The sequence below is a fragment of the Neofelis nebulosa genome, chromosome 16 (assembly GCF_028018385.1).
Source record: "Neofelis nebulosa isolate mNeoNeb1 chromosome 16, mNeoNeb1.pri, whole genome shotgun sequence".
Taxonomy (NCBI): Eukaryota; Metazoa; Chordata; class Mammalia; order Carnivora; family Felidae; genus Neofelis; species Neofelis nebulosa.
The window spans coordinates 32,527,520-32,545,828 of NC_080797.1; the positions used below are offsets into that span (position 1 = coordinate 32,527,520).

Consider the following 18,309-nt stretch of genomic DNA (forward strand, 5'->3'; position numbering starts at 1 on the left):
ACGGATAGTAATAAAGGAAAAAGGTATTGTCTACTAGAGCAAAGGTATTGTCGGAGTGAGCAAAGGAAAAGAAGCAGAGGCTTACCCATTGCTGCTGCGCTCGGGCAAGTGAAAGAGACAGATTGGCTGGGACAGAGGCTGGGGGTAGGGGAGGTTAGGGAGAGCGGGCAGGGTAGAAAGGGGAGCCGGGGCTGAGCGTACATGGGGATCTCTGGATCTGCCAGGCCAGATGGCTGTTTTTGCCAGGCCTGCTCACGCTGCCTTGCACTTGACCTTGGTTCCCCTTCCTGCACAGCCCCTCATTCTTGATAGGCAGAGGCCAGCCCAGTGCGGCCTAGTGGCCAGGCAAGCTGAAGGCTCAAAAGAGGAAGCATCAGAATAAGATTGGTTTTCAACTAATATCTTATGAAGGAAGTTGAGTCATTCTGCTTCTGCTATGTGTCCCCTCTGGGCATTCAGAAGAGGATAAGTTTGTACTTCCAGATGAAATAGTCATGACAGGGATTTGCCCCGGTCTGCCCTGGTCCCGCAGTGGACATTTCCAAGATGACCCTACGAAACGGAGATTTTTATTTCCCTTTTATATACAGAGAACCGAGGCTCAGTGCGTTGAAGGCCTCAGCTACAGCTGGAAACGTTGACTCTATGATGCCAACACGGAGAAGTCCCATTGTCTCAGTGATGGCATCTGTGAGCCAGGCGCAGGGCAAGAAAACGAACTTTGATCCAACATCTTCTGTGGCCCGGGCAGACCGCCTGGCGTGTCCTGTATGCTACCTCACCTGGTTCTCAAAACAAGTCGGGAGCAGCTAACAGAAGAATCTGGGTGGTCTGCTCAGGGTTGAACATGCAGGCTTGGAGACAGCCACGTGGGTCCAGCCCCACCTCTGCAGCTTGTAGGTGTGCGGCTGTTCTGGCAGGCCACTGACCTTCTCCAAGCCTCGGTCTTCACATCTGAAAATGAGGTCGATAATGGTATGTGCTTAGTGAATACCGACAGTGTTGATTCCGAATCGGTCATCCTGCCCTCCGATGATCCTGACGAATCCGTTGCATCTGGTTGGGGAACAAATCTGGTTGGGGAACACATCTGGTTGGGGAACTAGAAGGAACCTTGGAAGATTTCCTAGGTCACTGGCTTTCAAGCTTTCTTCCTCAGAAGAGAGGACCTCGGCTTCCACGGAAATCCTGGGTGGATGAGAGAAAGCTGACCACGTGGGGCTCCCGCCCGCCTTCTTTAGTGAGCACCTCTTTCTTCATGTGAGCCACGTTATCATTTGCGTGCTTTTATATATTGGGCATTTTATATATTTTGGGCATTGAGCTTTTATATATTGGGCATTGAGCTAGGATTTCATTTGACAAAAATGGTCTCACTGCCTTTTTTTTTTTTTTTTAAGTTGCCAAAGCTAGAACTCCTAGCCTCTAGTTCCTAGTCTGGTGTTTTTACTGTACTCACTCAAAGAGGGAACTGAAATATGATACATTTTAGAAAGGTTATCATCACTGAAGATCAAATTAAAGCATATTTTCGGACCTTCCAGTTAATCGGCAATTCATTTAGTCTAAACTCCTGTCCCAGGATCCCAGGAACAGAAATTTTGCTGTTGGAGAAAACATTACTATCCCAGCCTTAAATAAGAGCTGTCTGTTAGGACTTTTCTGCAGTGATGGCGATGTTCTCTATCTGCACTGTCCAATATGATAACTAGTGTGACTGAGGAACTGAGTTTAAATGTGATTGAATTTCAGTTGATTTAAATGTAGAGAGCCGCATGTGGCTGCCATTTTGGACGGCACAGCCTTACAGTATAGAGCAGGGGTCAGATGGCAGTCTCTGGCCCCTTGGCATCAGAATCACCCAGAGAACTTGTCACAAGTACAGATTCTGGGCTTAACGCCCAGCAACTGATTCAGTATGTCTGGGGCGAGTGCATTTTAAAACTCATCAGGCCATTCTAACTTGCAGTCGGGTAGGAAACTGCTGTGTTTTTGAGCTCTTCCTTGACACGAAGAGCAATGCCAAAATCAGGCATTAACCCTGGTCTTGATCTTCTGGAGAGACTATGGTAACCTTCTGGGGAACGGCAGACCCTTAAAAATTATGATGGAAGCTGTGGACCTCTTCTCTGGAAAAATACAAACTGAACGTAGTTTCTGCGGTTCACAGACCATCCTGAAGCTGTCCTTGAAGCCACATTAAGAATTCCCCAACTCGGCTGGGGCGCCTGGGTGGCTCTGTCGGTTAAGCAGCCAACTTCAGCTCAGGTCATAATCTCACAGGTCGTGGGTTTGAGCCCCACGTCGGGTCTGATACTGAATAAATTCCACACCTTTCTTTCCCCTTTTGTTCGTGGCCTTGTCAGTGAGCTGAGTGGGTGTGGCTGTTGCCAGGGCCCACGTCTTCAGCCCTGCGAGAGAGCAGAGGGGCAGAATGCATTTGAGACCTGAGTGGAGCTGGGGAGGGCGTCCAGACTGAGTAATGGATCAGGATTTTGACACGCCTTCAAAGGCAGAGGCGCAGCTGGCCCCCACTCAGTCTTCACCCCACAAGCTGCGGGAGAGAGAAGGGGCAAGGCCGTAGGGCAGTGGTCCGGGGCAACAAGCCCAGGGCTGGAAATGCCACCCGGCCAGCAGTCCCAGGCTTCGTGAGAACCCCGGTTTTTTGTAGGCCAGGCCCCTTACAGAAGTGGGGAAGGAGGCGGGGGGAGGGGGGGCAGCAAGCGTGTGTGAATGTGTAGGAGACCTGCCGTCAGGCCAGAGTATCCTGAGAATAGCTTCTTGAACTTGGAGGCTGTCAGCGAGGGTCTGAGTCACGGTCACATGGCACAGGAGAAGCCGCACAGCTCCCAGGCCGTGATTTTGTGGCCCTGGGAGGTGAGGGTCAGCCTGTTTTCCCGTGCCCTTCACAGGTTCAGCTGCCAGCTGCTGGGTTAGTTTCTCAACGGCCTGCTTGTTCCTCTCTCTGCCTGCCAGGCTGTGGGATGAGTCATCAGGGAACTGCAGAGGAGGCCCTTAGCCCGGCTGCCTCAGCCTCAGCTTCTCTGGGCCTGGGGAGCCCAGCATGCTCATGGAGGGGGATCAGAGCCCCTGGCCAGCGGCCCAGCTAACCTCCAAGGTGAAAGGACGGCTCCTGGGGGAGAGGGGCCGCCCCCCAGCCTCTCTGGAGGGCTCTAGCTCACGATGAGCCATGTCAGACAGAGACAGCTCCGTGAGCCCAACGCAGCCAGTTCTCCAATAGCTGGGTGCCCCTGCAGCAACCACTGACAGCTTGGCCTCGTTTGTCTCACTCCTCAGATGGAACTTTCTCTTTATCCCTGGTGCCCGGGATCATCCTGTCTCTGAAGGTCATCCTCCGATTCCCCCATTCAGCCAACGTCGATCGTCTCGTCTATGCCCCGCCGTGCTATACTCTGAGGGCACCATTCCTGCCCTCAGGAGCCTTCTGACCAGGCAGGGCCGTGAGTTTCCCCCTTGAGTTTGCCTGTAGTGCAGGAGACTTGGGGAGGGGGCAGTACAGCCTGGAGCTGGAGGTTCCAGGCTGTGGTCCTGCAGTGCCACACGAGGCTGGGTGACCTTGGGCGAGTCTCCACCTGGTTTGCATCAGTTTCTTCAAGTGAGAATGAGATTAAAGCACGGCTGAGGTCCCTGCAGGCACACATCTAGTGGTGGTAGGTCCGGAGGGCTTGGGGTTCATTTTTTGTTTGTTCGTTTGAATGTTTGTTTGTTTGTTTGTTTGTTCTTGAGAGACAGAGCATGAGCAAGGGAGGGGCAGAGAGGGAGGGAGACACAGCATCCGAAGCAGGTTCCAGGCTCCGAGCTGTCAGCACAGAGCCCGATGCGGGGCTCGAACTCACGGACCGTGAGATCGTGACCTGAGCCGAAGACAGACGCTTAACCGACTGAGCCACCCAAGTGCTGCGGGGTTTGTTTCTAAGACCCCATTTTCCCTGGTAAAGAGGCTGAGATAGGTAGGCACTTGGAAGTCAGAACACCCCTTAGACTTCTTAAGGTCATCACGTAACAACGAGACCTCCCATGCAGCCTCCTCAGCATCCGAATTCGGGATCACACCCAAGCATCTGTGCTGAAAGCTGGAGCTGCTCTGACTTCAAAGCCAGCAGACCCTTGAAGGCAGAGATGAAAGGATCAAGTTAGTAGTGACCAACAAGCCCATCCCACCCTCACCCTCCCGCTCAGTGGAGCTGGTTCAGTGCTTTGTGGCCATTGCAGGGAGGCAGACTCCATAGGAAAAGGACTTCGGCCTTGAGATGCCCAGCCCCCCACCGTCCCATGTCAGCTTCTAGCCACCCAGGGCAAAGGGCCAGCGGTGTAGAGGTTCGCCTTCACACAGCCTGCCTTTCCGCCCCACCAGCAAATGGAGGCGTGTTCCGGAATGAGTGCACTTATAGCAGGGAACACTCCCATCTGTTACCAACAGCTTTAGACCAACCTGCCAGCAGAGAGCACTTAATTAAAAACCTGTCTGAATGTGATGCCTTCTCAGGCTTGGTCTAAAGCAAGTCGTGACCCAGGAGGGACCTACGCTTTGGGAGTCCACAGTCCTAGTCTTTAAAAAGGCTCCCAGATGGGAGCAATCCCAGATCGGTGCAGATCTCTTTCCTGACAGTTCTAGTCCACATGCCGTTTGCACAGATTGCCTCAGCACTGGGCTCCCACCCCCTTGGGGCTTCCAGGGAACACACAGGGCCGCTGGAGAGAGAGCCCAGAGAGTTGAAGCCCTGTGCTTTGTCTTCAGATTTCTAGAGGTATAGGTTGGCGTTGGGGGCTCTAATACAAATTCCACTATTAATGTTGCCTGGAAGAATGAGGATACGTAGGTTGTCGGCAAATGAGTGTTACAGATGGAAGCATGGCAGTTCCTTCTGGAAGGCCACAGACAGATGTGTCCTGGGAAAGGAGTCGAGTGCAGGCACTGTCATTTGCATGCTGATTTTTAGACTTTGTAACATTGTGTGTGTGTGTGTGTGTGTGTGTGTGTGTGAGAGAGAGAGAGAGAGAGATGTATATATGCACACATAAATCTGTATACACACACGCACATACATTTATCTACCTCCTGCAAGAGAACAAAAACTTGATTCTCCCCATTTGGAAAAGAGCCATCGTGGCCAGTGTAGACATGTCCTCTAAGAAGGCAAGTCAGTGGGGTGACTGGCAGTTTTGGAGTATGGAATGTACCACCGTGTTCTGAGGGAGCAAAATTCACCATAAAGTGAGCCACAGAAAACGATTCAGCCAGTATTTGTAAAAGCAAGAATGAACCAATCCCAGATGTCGGTGCCGTGGTGGTTCTGGAGGAAGTGGGCTGGAATCCTCCTTGTGGGCCGAGTGGGGGAGTCTGTTTGTGGTGGTGTGCTGACGGGACCAGGGGCGGGGGCTGGTGCCACAAGGAACAAGAAAGGTTGACTCCTTCGTCACTTGGGCTGTTTGGAAGGTAAATGTATGAGGCAGAGAGCCTTTCCCCCCCGCTTTTCTCCTCCCACCCAGCCTGGCCCGGGGCCCCGTGGGATCCGAGAGTGACCTGCTCTGCGTCTGGTCCCTCAGGGCGAGCGTGAGCCTGGGAGATGGCAGTGATGGAAATGGCCTGCCCAGGCGCCCCTGGTTCGGCGGCCGGGCAGAAGGAGCTCGCCAAGGCCAAGGAGAAGACACAGGCGATGGGGAAGAAGCAAAACCCCGCCAACAAGCTCGAGGCCGTAGAGAAGAGCCCTGTGTTCTGCGGGAAGTGGGACATCCTGAACGACGTGATCACCAAAGGCACAGCCAAGGAAGGCTCCGAGGGAGGACTGGCCGCCATCTCCATCATCGCGCAGGCCGAATGTAAGGGCCCGGGCTGGGGACAGAGAGGGCAGGTGGGCGGGCCTACAGGTGGGCACGGTCCCTGAGCCAGGGTGGCATGGCGCAGGGGCGGGAGGTCAGGGCAGCGGCTCACTGAGATTTTCACAAGACACAGCCTGGGGGGTAGGCCAAGAATGAGTCGAAGCAGGAGCCGTAACGGTGCCAGGGAACAGAGCACAGAAGGGAGGAGTGGCGCAGGGAGGCTTTTGCCCGTCACGACCGGAGCAGGGGAAGAGAGCTGGGAGGCTTCACAGGTCCTAGGGCTCTTGGCAGGATCGTCAGGCAGGCCATTAGCCTTGTGCTGTGACCTTGGGCAGCCTGAGCATCTCTGGAGAGGCCCCAGACAGGAAAGGCCAGGTCTCCTGGAAAGCCCCTCTGAGGCCTGTAGGCCCTTCACCACCTTCCATGCTGAGGTGGCCCCACCCTAGAGAATGAACACCTGCTCTTGGGCCTGCTGAGCCAGTTGAGGGGACATAGGCCACTCCAGGGCGGGGCCTGGTCTGGTCCTTTCTGCTTCCACCCAAGATACTTCAAAATGACTCTGCCTGGTCACTGCCACCAGAGCCTGAGAAACCCCCAGGTGCCTGGGTGAGGCCAGAAGTCCTCCTCTCTCCCCCACCCTCCAAGAGGCTCCCCCCTCTCAGGGGAGAGCCTGGCAGCTCGTGGTGGCATTTTCCCACCTATACACATCTTGCCCTGAGTTCCACTTCCTTCTGGCTGGTTTTTGAGAAGCGATGAGAGAATACAAATTAAAATGGAGTGAGCGAGATGCCCGTGGTCATAATACACGCATTTACACACATACAGACGTCCACAAGAGCTGATACTTACTGAACTGTTACTATGTGCCGGGCACTCCGTTGGGTGTGTTATGTGTTATATAGATCATCTCAGTTAAGGGCCACGGTGAAGTGAGGTGGGCACCCTTATCACGCCCTATTATCAGCATGCCCTTTGCTCTTGTTGGCAGGGGGGGTGGGCCGTCAGGCAGGTGGTGAGGCCGAGGCACGGCAGCCCAAGAGGATATCTGTAAAATGTCTGTCTCCTCAGTGCCGAGTCCCTCTTCTTCCTCTCCTCCTTTCTGCCTGTCCAACCTCTCTTTTCCTTGACTCACAAGGTGAGAACAGCCAAGAGTTCAGCCCTACCTTTTCAGAGCGGATTTTCATCGCCGGGTCCAAACAGTACAGGTAAGGAGGCCAGCTTGCATGGGGCCCAGGGAACTGAAACCGCGTCATCCCTCCCCCCCAGCTGCTCGCTCAGGCCGCTCCCAAGTGACCCCTGGCTCCCTCCTCCAGCACCTGTGGTTCAGCTCTTGGAGCCCGCCCAGGTTTTCCTGGCTGAACCGCTCTGTCAGCCAAAGAAGCTTTTCAAAAGCTTTTCATGGCGTGTGGATGACTGCCTCTGGGTCCCATCAGCTTGACGTTTTATTTTTATTCTCCTCGGAGTCCTTGCTGCTCCCCCTCGTTTCCCATCAATAGGGAGTGTGCTGGAAACAGGAGTCTTTTTCCCACTGGTGCGTGACCATGAGTGCAGGCGCCGAGGGGCCACTCGAACTATGAGAGAAACCCGCTGGTGTCTTTTCCCCTTCGAGACACACCCAAGGAGGGATGAGGGTTGGGGATCAGAAAGGGACCGACGGATTCACAGCTGGGGGGCCCCGTGGAAAGGAGGCTAGAAGGGGGCTCAGTCTGCTCCCCGGGCTCCCCATCTCCAAGGATGGTTTTTGGCCAACTGCAGGTTGAACCTGGAAAACAGTTCCCTCCTCTACCAACAGACGGACTTTTTTTTTTTTTTTTTTTAACATTTATTTATTTTTGAGACAGAGAGAGACAGAGCATGAATGGGGGAGGGTCAGAAAGAGGGAGACACAGAATCTGAAACAGGCTCCGGGCTCTGAGCTGTCAGCACAGGGACCCGATGCGGGGCTCGAACTCACGGACCGCGAGATCGTGACCTGAGCCGAAGTCGGCGCTCAACCAACTGAGCCACCCAGGTGCCCCAGACGGACTTTTTTATCATGGGGATTTGGAAAGCGTTCGTGATGAAAAGGTTGTGGGGAAGGCTGCTGCTTTTGCACCAAGAAATGTTCAGTGTTTGATCGGATTTCTTATACCGCCCCAGAGGCCTTTCGGCCCAGAGTAGGGGGTTTCTGATGGGCCCATTTCTTTCAGGTGCCTGGGAGAAGCCCATAGGCCTCTAGCAGTCCCCCCCACCCCACCCCCCACCCAAGACTGGTGTGAGTCTGCCACCTTTGCAGGTGGCAGAAGATGAGGCCATTTGGGGGCGGGGGGCAGCTAAGGCTGCGGCTTTTTCAGACACTATTCTGTGGCCAATGCCTTAATGCCTGGCAGGGGGAAAGCCAGCTTGGATCCATGGTGGTAGTGAGCCTGTAGGCTGTTGGAGGAGGGGAGGCTCCCCTGATACCAGGCATCAGCCCAGCCACGGTGTCTGTTTATACAGCAGCTTACATTCCCAGAAACCAGGTATCTCCAGGAACCTTTGGGGGGGGGGGGGGGGGTTGGTGCCCAAACTCAACCGTCCCTCCGTCCAGAGGCAACAGAAACAGACTGTTGTCAGAGCTGAGAATGCCCGCTGGGGAGTGTGGCCCTCCTAGCCACACGCCCCCCGACCCCGGGACCTCTCCAGGGGCAGCCCACCCTGGAGAGCAGTGAGAGAACCTCGCGTCCTCCCATTCCCCGCCCCCCCCCATAGAGCCTTGTGCACCCCATCACGGTAGTAATAGCTGCCGTCTAGGGGAAGCTTGCCTTGGGATCAGGTGCCGAGGTAAGCTTTCTAAATGAGCGGTTTCCTTTAAACCTCATCTTCCTCTGCATGGCAGGAAATCCTACACCCATTTTATAAATGAGAAAATGGAGGCTCCTTGGGGCTTAGGAACTCACCCACGTTCACACAAGGACTCCCTGGGCTGGGATCTGAGCTCAGGTCTCCACGACTCTAACTGCAGTTACCCGAGCTGTTCCGCCTTCCTGCCTCCTCACACTCCACGTGCGTATCCGTCCCTTTTGACAGCCAGTCCGAGAGTCTCGATCAGATCCCCAACAATGTGGCCCACGCAACCGAGGGCAAAATGGCCCGTGTGTGTTGGAAGGGGAAGCGTCGCAGCAAAGCCCAGAAGAAACGCAAGAAGAAGAGCTCCAAGTCCCTGGCTCAGGCGGGAGCGGCCTTGGCCAAACCCCTCCCCAGAACCCCGGAGCAGGAGAGCTGCACTGTCCCTGTGCAGGTGAGCCCCGCCAGCGCCCCCCAGACCCCGGGCTCGTGGGGCCTTTGGGACGGTGCCCGTGCCTCAGCCTGGCCCTGTGTATGTACTACCACCTGTGTTTTCCCCCACAGGAGGATGAGTCCCCACTGGGCCCCCCATATGTGAGGAACGCCCTCCAGTTCACCAAGCCTCTGAAGGAGCCGGGCCTCGGCCAACTCTGTTTCAAGAAGCTCGAGGAGGGCCTGCGGCCGGCACTGCCTCGATCAGAACTGCACAAACTCATCAGCCCCTTGCAATGTCTAAATCACGTGTGGAAACTCCACCACCCCCAGGATCTAGGCCCCCTGCCCCAGCCCGCTCACCCCTTCCCCTACAGCAGACTGCCCCATCCCTTCCCGTTCCACCCTCTCCAGCCCTGGAAACCTCACCCCTTAGAGTCCTTCTTCCTAGACAAACTGGCCTGTATAGACAGCCAGCAGCCCCTGTCCGGCCCCCACCTGGGCAAACTGGCCTGTGTGGACGGTCAGAAGCCTGTGCCCGGCCCACACCTGGAGCCCGGCTGCCCGTCCCGGGGCCCGTATGACAAGTTTTCTGTGGAGGAGTACATGGTACACGCCCTACAAGGCAGTGTGAGCTCAGGCCAGGCCCACAGCCTGGCCAGCCTGGCCAAGACCTGGTCGGCAGGAGGTTTCAAGCCCCAGAAGCCCAGCCCTGAAACGATGGACAGCGAGGGGGTCCTGCTTACAGAGGTAAGCCATCCCCCAAACACAGGTACATGTACCACCCGCTCTGGGGCCCAGAGCAGCAGCTGGCCGTCAGGCGGGACCTGTTCTGGGGGGCAAAGCATCACTGGAAACCTGCCAGACCCTTTTTTCTTCCCACCTTTGCGGGGAGTCGGGGAGGAGGGGGTAGTGGGGCGGGGCGTAGTCTTCACTCTGTATCGAAGTATCTGTATCGTCATCAGATAGTCGGAAAGTGCTCATTCCTGGCGAGAGGCAGTATCCCCTGCTCCACCTCCAGATCATTCTTCAGGCTTTTTAGATATTTCTGCTTTGAGTTCTTCTGAAGTTATTGCCGAACTTATTAAGTTATTGCTGAAGAGTGTGTGTGTGTGTGTTGAATGATACACATACTGAGAAAGAGGAATAAGCAAGCATCGACTGCACATGTTCCCTCCTGACCCCTGCTATGAAAGACGAGGCTCTTGACCATCTGCATATCCCCCTGGCCTTCCTCTTTCCCTCCAGTGCTCTGCTGGAGAGCTTTATAACTCTAAGATGATTTTACCAGACTTCAATTTCTGGGGGTTATTCCATCCATCTTTGACATGATCCCTTGTCCCCCACCCCTCTTCATGGTCTCTTCCCTTTTTTCTACCTTATAGCTTCGGAGCTATACTTTTGGTCAAGGTTGTTGATAGTTGCATTTTTTTTAAAGTTTGATTTATTTATTTTGAGAGAGAGGTTGGGGGCCGGGGGTGGGGCAGAGAGAGAGAGAATCCTACGCAGGCTCCGCCTTATCAGTGCAGAGCCCCGTGCGGGGCTCAAACCCATGACCTGAGCCAAAGTCAAGAGTAGACGCTTAACCGGCTGAGCCTCCCAGGCGCCCCGACAATTCCATTTGTGTCCCACAACCACAAGTCTGGGGAGAAGGATCTTTCGCCACAAGGGTCGGCTTAGCTTGGGCAGCCGGCGAGGCTGTCCACTGCCTTCACTTTATGCCTGTAACTCCCTCCGGTCCTGCCCCTGCAGAGCCCTGCCTCAGACCCGGGGGTGTCTTTGGTGGTGAGGGCGCTGCCCCAGCAGCCTGGCAAGGACGACCAGCCAGAGAGCCTTCCTCACTGTAACCCTTTGTCCCGCCCGCTGCCCTGGTCACTGAAACTGGCTTCTGTCTCCTGCCAACCCCAGAAACTCAAGCCGGTGGATTATGAGTACCGAGAGGAGGTCCACTGGGCCACGCGCCAGCCCTGCCTGGGCAGAGGCTCCTTCGGAGAGGTGCACAGGATGCAGGACAAGCAGACTGGCTTCCAGTGTGCGGTCAAAAAGGTAGGCCCGAAAGAAAAAGGTGCACCTGGGCTCCGGGGGCTGCAGAGGGAAGCCAGGCAGGTGGCCTGTCGTGTTCCTTCTGCTTTCTTTCAAGGGCAATCACAGGGCAGCCATGGCTCTGGCTTGTTAACAGAGCCTGGCTGTCGCTGGGCACCCTGGGGTCAGCTGGAGCCGGAAGGGAGCAGTCTTGGTCACATGTCCCGGCCTGGGAGCTGCACTTGGTGTGCGTGTGTCAGATGGAGTATGCAAGTGTGCACACGTCCTGGGCCACTCCTGATGCCGGGGCCCTTAGGGGCAAGTCCAAACCTGGAAGGTGTTGGCTCGTCGTGCAATTCGTGTTGAGCTGAAACCCCTAAACCACATAGTGGGGCTGCTCACGCCTGGGCCAGAAGGTAAAAACCACCACAACAATAACCTGCCCCTAACAGGTGCCTCTTGGACGAGGCCGTGCGCTTGGGACGTCAGATCTGATTTTGGTTTGGGCTCTGCCTCCTGCTGGCGGGAATAATAGGTCCTGGGAGGTGGACCTTATGAGGAAATGAGACTTAGCAAGAGACCCAGGCTTGGCTAGCTCCAGAGTCTGGCTACGATCCACTCTGTAGGAAGTGGGCAGGGGAAGAGACTCATGGTCCTGGGAATCGATGCGAGCAGGGGCGTGAATCGCCTCCCCTGCTCCCTGGTTTCACCAGGGTAGAACCGGGGACCGGAGAAGGTAGCGTGCCTTGCCTAGAACCGTAGAGCTGGGCCTGGAACTGAGGCCTCCTTGTGCCGCAGCAGAACACAGACCTTGGTGCTGGCCCTGCTCCCCTTCAGGTGTCTTTTCTCCTACCCCCACCCTCAGTTCACCTTGACTGGAAGCCACCTTGTCCTCGGCCCAAACTCAGCCTCAGAGCTAGCGCCCAGGACCGCAAGAGGCTGAAATGAGAAACGTTTCTAGGGGCCGTTTACTTGGCCCGTGACAAAAGGAAATAAGCTAGCTCCCCGGTAGACCTTGTTTTCGAGCAGGTCTTGTCAGGGACCCTCTGCTCCCCCCAAAGGGAAGAGGACCAAAGGCACACTCAGGCCCCGGGCTGAGGCCGCGGCTGCTTGTGGCTTTCAGCGGTGAGGACGCAAATTGTGATGTGAATACCCTGGCTTCCTTGGCTTGTAGGTGGGCCGGGATGTTACAGTTGTAGAGCTTGGGCCCCCGGGTGATGGGCTGAGAGGGGGACTATCCGTAGGTATTACCCCAAACTTCAGACACACTGTGTCAACGGAGCGGGCCCCACCCCCGCCTCCCCCCGCCGGCCCGGGCACGTGCTGAGTGCCCGCCAGCGTGGGCCGGCATTTCCCACTGGGTGCCAAGGCCATGTGCCCTCCCCGGGCCATCGGAGAAGGCTCAGCTGTCCCTCCTGAAGGCTGGGTGGGAGGAGAGCGAGAGTATGAAGTGTCCTGGAGTCCAGTGCCCAGCGCTAGGGGAGCTTAGTCACTGGGCTTCTCAGCTGTCGCCCTGCTGAGGTTCTCCGGGGTCCCAGGCAACAAGGAAAACAACCCTGATATAGTAGAAGACAGATACTCCCATTTCTCACCTCCCCGAGGCAGGCGGAAAAGCTCCAAGCACAACACGTAGGCTCCCCAGGGCCAGAACTGGCCGCTTCCAGAATCTGCCTCCCCGACCCTAGAGCTCAGTGGGGTGGCTTTGGGGCCGCCCACACAGCTGCCATCGGGTGGGCAGACAGCCCCTCCTTTCTCTCCTTTTTCTGGGGCGGAGGGGGGGGGGGCGGCGGGATGTAGAGCAGGCACTGGGGGAGGGGGCAGGGATCAGAGGTCAGAGCGGGTGTGTGCACTCTCCAGTGTTCCCTGAGGAAGATCCAGCATGTGGAACAACAGCACTTCCTTGGTCCTCCTTCTAGAACATCCATGGCCTCGGGTCAGATGCTGACTGGTCACAAGTCCAGGGTTTAACGCACGGGGGTCTGTTCACTTTGTTAAGGCCTTGTTTGATCTTTTCATGGCAAATAAACACAGGCTCATTATAGACGATTTCAAAGGATACCCCAAAACACAAAAGTCCTTGTTCCCCAATCCCGTTCGCAGAGGCAGCTGCCCTTTGACATCTTTTTAGACTTTTTATGCATACATAAACATGTAGTTGCTTTTATTAAAACGAGACTACTCTAGAGGCTGTCCTGTGCCATATTTTCCATGTGATCGCATATCGTGGACAGAGTTCCTTATTGGTACCTACATGTCTCTCTAGTGCTTTTTATCAGCCGACGTAGAAGTCCGTATCCTCGCCGGTGGATGAATTTATAAACGTGTGAACTCCTGGAACTTTGTTCAATGGTGTATCTGTGTGTGGCACACACATTTTGGATGGGGAAGCGTCCATTCTCATGTATCAGGTGTTAGAGACGTCTGTGGCCCAAAGAGGGTTAAGAACCATTCATTTCAGAACATCTGGCTCCTGCATGGAGTTCTGGGAGCCTCCTTTTGACTCTGCCTCCGATTGGGTAGTGTGGCCTTGGCCAAACCCAGCCGTTACCAAGCACCTGGTCTGTGCCAGATACGGCGCCAGGGGCTAGAGGCAAAGCTGCGGAATCCACACCCCCGGAAAGGCTTGGCAACGTTATAATGGGGGATGGACATTTACGTGGCATAAAGGTGATAGAAAGCAGCCGTCAACAAGGTACACCAGTGAGGGCAGCCTGGACGAGCGCTGAGAAGGGGATCTAGGACTGAGGGGAGAGTATCTCCATGGCGACAAGGAAATGGGGGGACCCCTCTGTTTACTCGACTACTGTGCGCCCAGTACTGTGAGTTACTTTTCACGTATCTTATGTTCCCGGGATCTTTAAAAGAATTTACAGGATTGCTATTTTCCGCATTTTTACTGATGAAATAAAATGGATACAAATACTGAACAAGAGGGAGAGTTTTAAGAAAGAAAAGTCAATCCCCAGTGTCAGCATGCAGGCAGTTAAGCGGGGGAAGTGGCTTGTGGACTTGGCAGTCAGGGGATTGCTGACCGCGCTCCCACCTACACGCTCCCGAATGTACGTGAGAACGTCCTGGATGTAAGAGCTGATACTCCTGGGAAGGCCTTCGGTGAGGCGGGGCAGCTGGCACCCCAGAGTCAGGCTTCCCCAACCAAAACCCCACCTCTGAGACTTCCTACCAGTGACCTTGGGCAAGTTATTTGTCCAGACTCTAGCTTCCTCGTCTGTAAATTGGAGATAATGAGAATAGCACCCCATAGGCTATCGTAAGATGTAAATAACGAATGCTCATAAAGTGCTTAGAATGGTGCCTCGCATGTGTTCAGTGGGCAGTGAATATTAGTTTTCGTGAACACCCTCACCGTAGTCCAGCCCCTTGCTTTAACAGATGAGGACCCTGAGGTCCAGGGAGGAGAGGTGGGCCAGCTGGGCGGCCGTGTGCTTTCTCTCCAGCTGCCCCGCTCAGGACTGCCCTTTCTGCTTGCTCTCCCTGGGGCTGGCACAGACTTCTAAATCACCTTGTGTTTTGGAGTGTCCCCTCTGACCCGCCCCCACCCGGGTCTGGGTGAGAATTGAAAAAAAAATTTTTTTAAGATTTTCATTTTTTTTTTATTTTTATTTTTTTGAATGTTTATTTTTGAGAGAGAGAGAGACACAGACATAGTGTGAGCAGGGAAGGGGCAGAGAGAGAGAGAGAGAGAGGGAGACTTGGAATCTGTAGCGGACTCCAGGCTCTGAGCTGTCAGCACAGAGCCCAAGGCAGGGCTCACAGACCGTGAGAGCATGACCCGAGCCAAAGTCAGACACTTAACCGACTGAGCCACCCAGGCGCCCCCGAAAGATTTTTATTTTTAAGTAATTTCTACACCTAGCGTGGCTTGAACTTACAACTCTGAGATCAAGAGTCATGGGCTCTACTGACTGAGCCAGCCAGGTGCCCCTGGGTGAGAATGTTCTCAATATTACTGGAATACTCCAGAGGGCTTATGGATTTCTTAAAAGTTAGGGCAGAGGTTCCCAGCCTTTCTTGGTTTATTTACAGCCCTCAGTGTCAGTGATTTTCATGACACCCCAGGCCAAAACAAATACCTAAAAGTTCCGTTTATTAAAGTAATTAGGTCAAATAATAGTGTTTTTCCTAACAACTTAGTAGTCATTTGAATTTTTTTTTTTTTCAACATTTTTTAGTTTTTATTTTTGGGACAGAGAGAGACAGAGCATGAACGGGGGAGGGGCAGAGAGAGAGGGAGACACAGAATCGGAAACAGGCTCCAGGCTCCGAGCCATCAGCCCAGAGCCTGACGCGGGGCTCGAACTCACGGAGCGCGAGATCGTGACCTGGCTGAAGTCGGACGCTTAACCGACTGCGCCACCCAGGCGCCCCCTTAGTAGTCATTTGAATAACAATACACATGAGTTGAAAGGAAATTTCCTTCTGTTCTTAATCATAACTACTAACGGGATGTATGCCTCGTTGGGCACTGCACAACTTTGCAAAATTTTGAAATCAGATCAGACATCCTCAGCTTCATACCCTGCTTCCTATCCACCCCCCCCCAAAGTACTTGTATCCCCGCAAGCTCCAAAAACCTAGCTTCGTAAAGATACATGGAAAGAATGGAGTGCAAGCTAATGTTGAAACTGAACTATCTTGAGGGAGTAATTTACGCGGTGTCCCACAGATAGCCATCATCCCTGCTCCCCTCAAAAGTAAAACATCTTGGGGGCGCCTGGGTGGCCCAGTCGGTGAAGTGTCCGACTCTTGGTTTCGGCTCAGGTCATGAACTCACGGTTTCGTGAGTCCAAGCCCCGTCTGGCTCTGCGCTGGCAGCGTGGAGCCTGCTTCGGAGGATTCTCTGCCCCTCTCCCCCTCGTGCTCTCTCTGTCTCTCTCAAAATAAATAAACTAGAAAGAAAGAAAGAAAGAAAGAAAGAAAGAGAGAGAGAGAGAGAGAAAGAAAGAAAGAAAGAAAGAAAGAAAGAAAGAAAGAAAGAAAGAAAGAAAGAAAAAGAAAGAGAAACATCCTGCAGCACCCTGCCAAGTCCTCTGGGGTGCCCCAAACTGCTTCAGCTCCGTTTGGGAGTCCAAGAGTTAAAGACCTTTGCTAGTACGAGTCCTGATGGTGAATTCATTCCAACTCAGGTTCAGAGCTGGAAACGCTGACAAAGAGTCAAAATTTCTGCAAGTTGATTAACCAGACCAGATACTCTGTAACCAGAAGAGAGACATTTTCCACTGATAGGCAAAAGTCCAAAAGCCCCACATCGTCAGGGCTCCTGCCAAGTCAGCATGTCTCCAAGCCAGACTGCCAGGTCGAGTGATTTCTTCCAGGCTGGTTTTGTTGCCACCGGCGCCCCCTGGTGGTACCTGTTTAGACTAACAGGAGAACCCGCAGCAACCGGAAAGGAGAGGACAAGTGTCTGTTAGGACTTCTAAGTGTTTAATTAGTTGCTCTTATAGGAGCTGGAGGGAGGAAGGGGGCAGCTAACATTTCCTGAGCACCCGCTGGTTGCGAGGCCTAGTGCTGGGTTATCATCCCTCCAAATCCTCACTCTACGCGGGAGCAGATGCCACTGTCATCACCGTTTGCACATGGAAACACAGCTTAAGGGACACACTCTACCTTTGGAAATGGCCAAGCCAGAGTCTCAGTCTAGGATGATTGCATCCTAGGCCTGTTTCTTCCCGCCTTGCTGTGCTCATCCCTACACAAAGGAGCGGGTGGTCCCTATGGGAGGGACCTTGGCCAAACCCGTCCCGTTAGAAGCCTCCTTTTGCCCAGATCCCGGGGCAACAGCTGCAAACAGAATAAACAGGCACTGCTCCATCTACATGGGCACTTTAGCCTTCAGGGGAAAGACAAATAGTTACGAGCTGAGAAAAGTGCTGAGGATCCAGAGACACTGACAGAGCCAGGATCCTTGGCTGCCCTCGGCTCTGGCTACAGATAAGATGGAAACCCAGCCTATGAAGAGTAGACGTGGATGTTGATAAACAAAAGGTCTCATGTCCTCGAAATGGCCCAGACATTTGGGCTGGGGCAAAAAAAAAAGTTCTGTGTTTGGCAGATTTGAGGGTGGGCGGCGTGCCAGGAGCCTGGATAAGGGCTGTAGTCTTTGTGATTCCGTGTATTTCCACACACATGAGCAGTGCAGAATTTTAACCAAGTACTGGATGTTGAACCTGACCCCCAGGGTATACAGTTTAGTCTCTGTGGCTCCAGTAGGCCCACCAGGGCCCTGCCTGGCCTCAGAATCGTCACTGGGAACATCAGCAGTCTCTGTGCAGGGGCACTGGGGAACCAGCCCTTGTCCCTCACCCTGACTCACAGCCACCTCTGCGCCCTGCCAGGTGCGCATCGAAGTGTTTCGGGCAGAGGAGTTGATGGCATGTGCAGGACTGACCTCACCCAGAATCGTCCCTCTGTATGGAGCTGTGAAGGAAGGTCCTTGGGTCAACATCTTCATGGAACTCTTAGAAGGTAAGGAGCCAGGTTCAGAGCCAAGGGTTGACCTTGGTCCCCAGTTATTCCATTTTTAATCTCTGGACCCTGCGACATCAGCCGGAAAGGCCTACTTTCCACCACCTGCCCTTTGAAGGCCTTTGCCCGTGGCCTGCTTGCAGGCCTGGAAATGCACCATGTAAAGACTGGCCATTGGTCTCCTAGGTGGCTCGCTGGGTCAGCTCATAAAGCAGAAGGGCTGTCTGCCGGAGGACCGGGCCCTTTACTACCTAGGCCAGGCTCTGGAAGGGCTGGAGTACCTTCACACCCGAAGGATTCTGCACGGAGATATCAAAGGTGAGGCTTGTGCCCCCACCGCCCTGGTCCCCAGCGGCCTCCTCCTTCCTTACCTCAACGTGCCTGACTTCCTCCCAGATCTTCTGGGCCTGCCTGACCATCCCCAGTGGCAGGTCCCACGTCAGGCTGGCAGGGCTGTGCTGGCAGGAGGGGGAAGTGTGTTCCCCAGGCCCTTAGCCCGGCACCCTCGTTGCCAGTGGGCAGTGCCTGCAGAGAACTGCGGATGGAGTTCCTAAACACTGGTGACCACTGGGGGAGGGTGGGGGCAGCAGAGCTGAGTGGCAGTGTCCTAGGAGTAAACTGTCCCCAGACCTCAGAGATCCGCCTGCTCCCTGCCTCTAGCCCGAACTGATAAACCTCCTCCCTTCCTTATGACTAATAAAACTAATCAGAAGCAGGCAGCTGTCA

General features: G+C 54.4%; 1 protein-coding gene across 1 annotated transcript in view; it reads left to right on the forward strand.

Moving 5' to 3' along the window:
* MAP3K14 (mitogen-activated protein kinase kinase kinase 14) overlaps positions 1 to 18,309 on the forward strand; it is a 44,419-nt gene that overhangs the window by 18,145 nt on the left and 7,965 nt on the right. The window contains exons 2-8 of the mRNA XM_058704481.1: positions 5,569 to 5,841; positions 6,977 to 7,046; positions 8,890 to 9,100; positions 9,211 to 9,828; positions 10,987 to 11,124; positions 17,454 to 17,583; positions 17,770 to 17,901. Of these exons, the coding sequence (XP_058560464.1) occupies positions 5,589 to 5,841; positions 6,977 to 7,046; positions 8,890 to 9,100; positions 9,211 to 9,828; positions 10,987 to 11,124; positions 17,454 to 17,583; positions 17,770 to 17,901 (1,552 nt within the window). The 5' untranslated portion in view covers positions 5,569 to 5,588. The remainder of the gene's footprint in view (positions 1 to 5,568; positions 5,842 to 6,976; positions 7,047 to 8,889; positions 9,101 to 9,210; positions 9,829 to 10,986; positions 11,125 to 17,453; positions 17,584 to 17,769; positions 17,902 to 18,309) is intronic.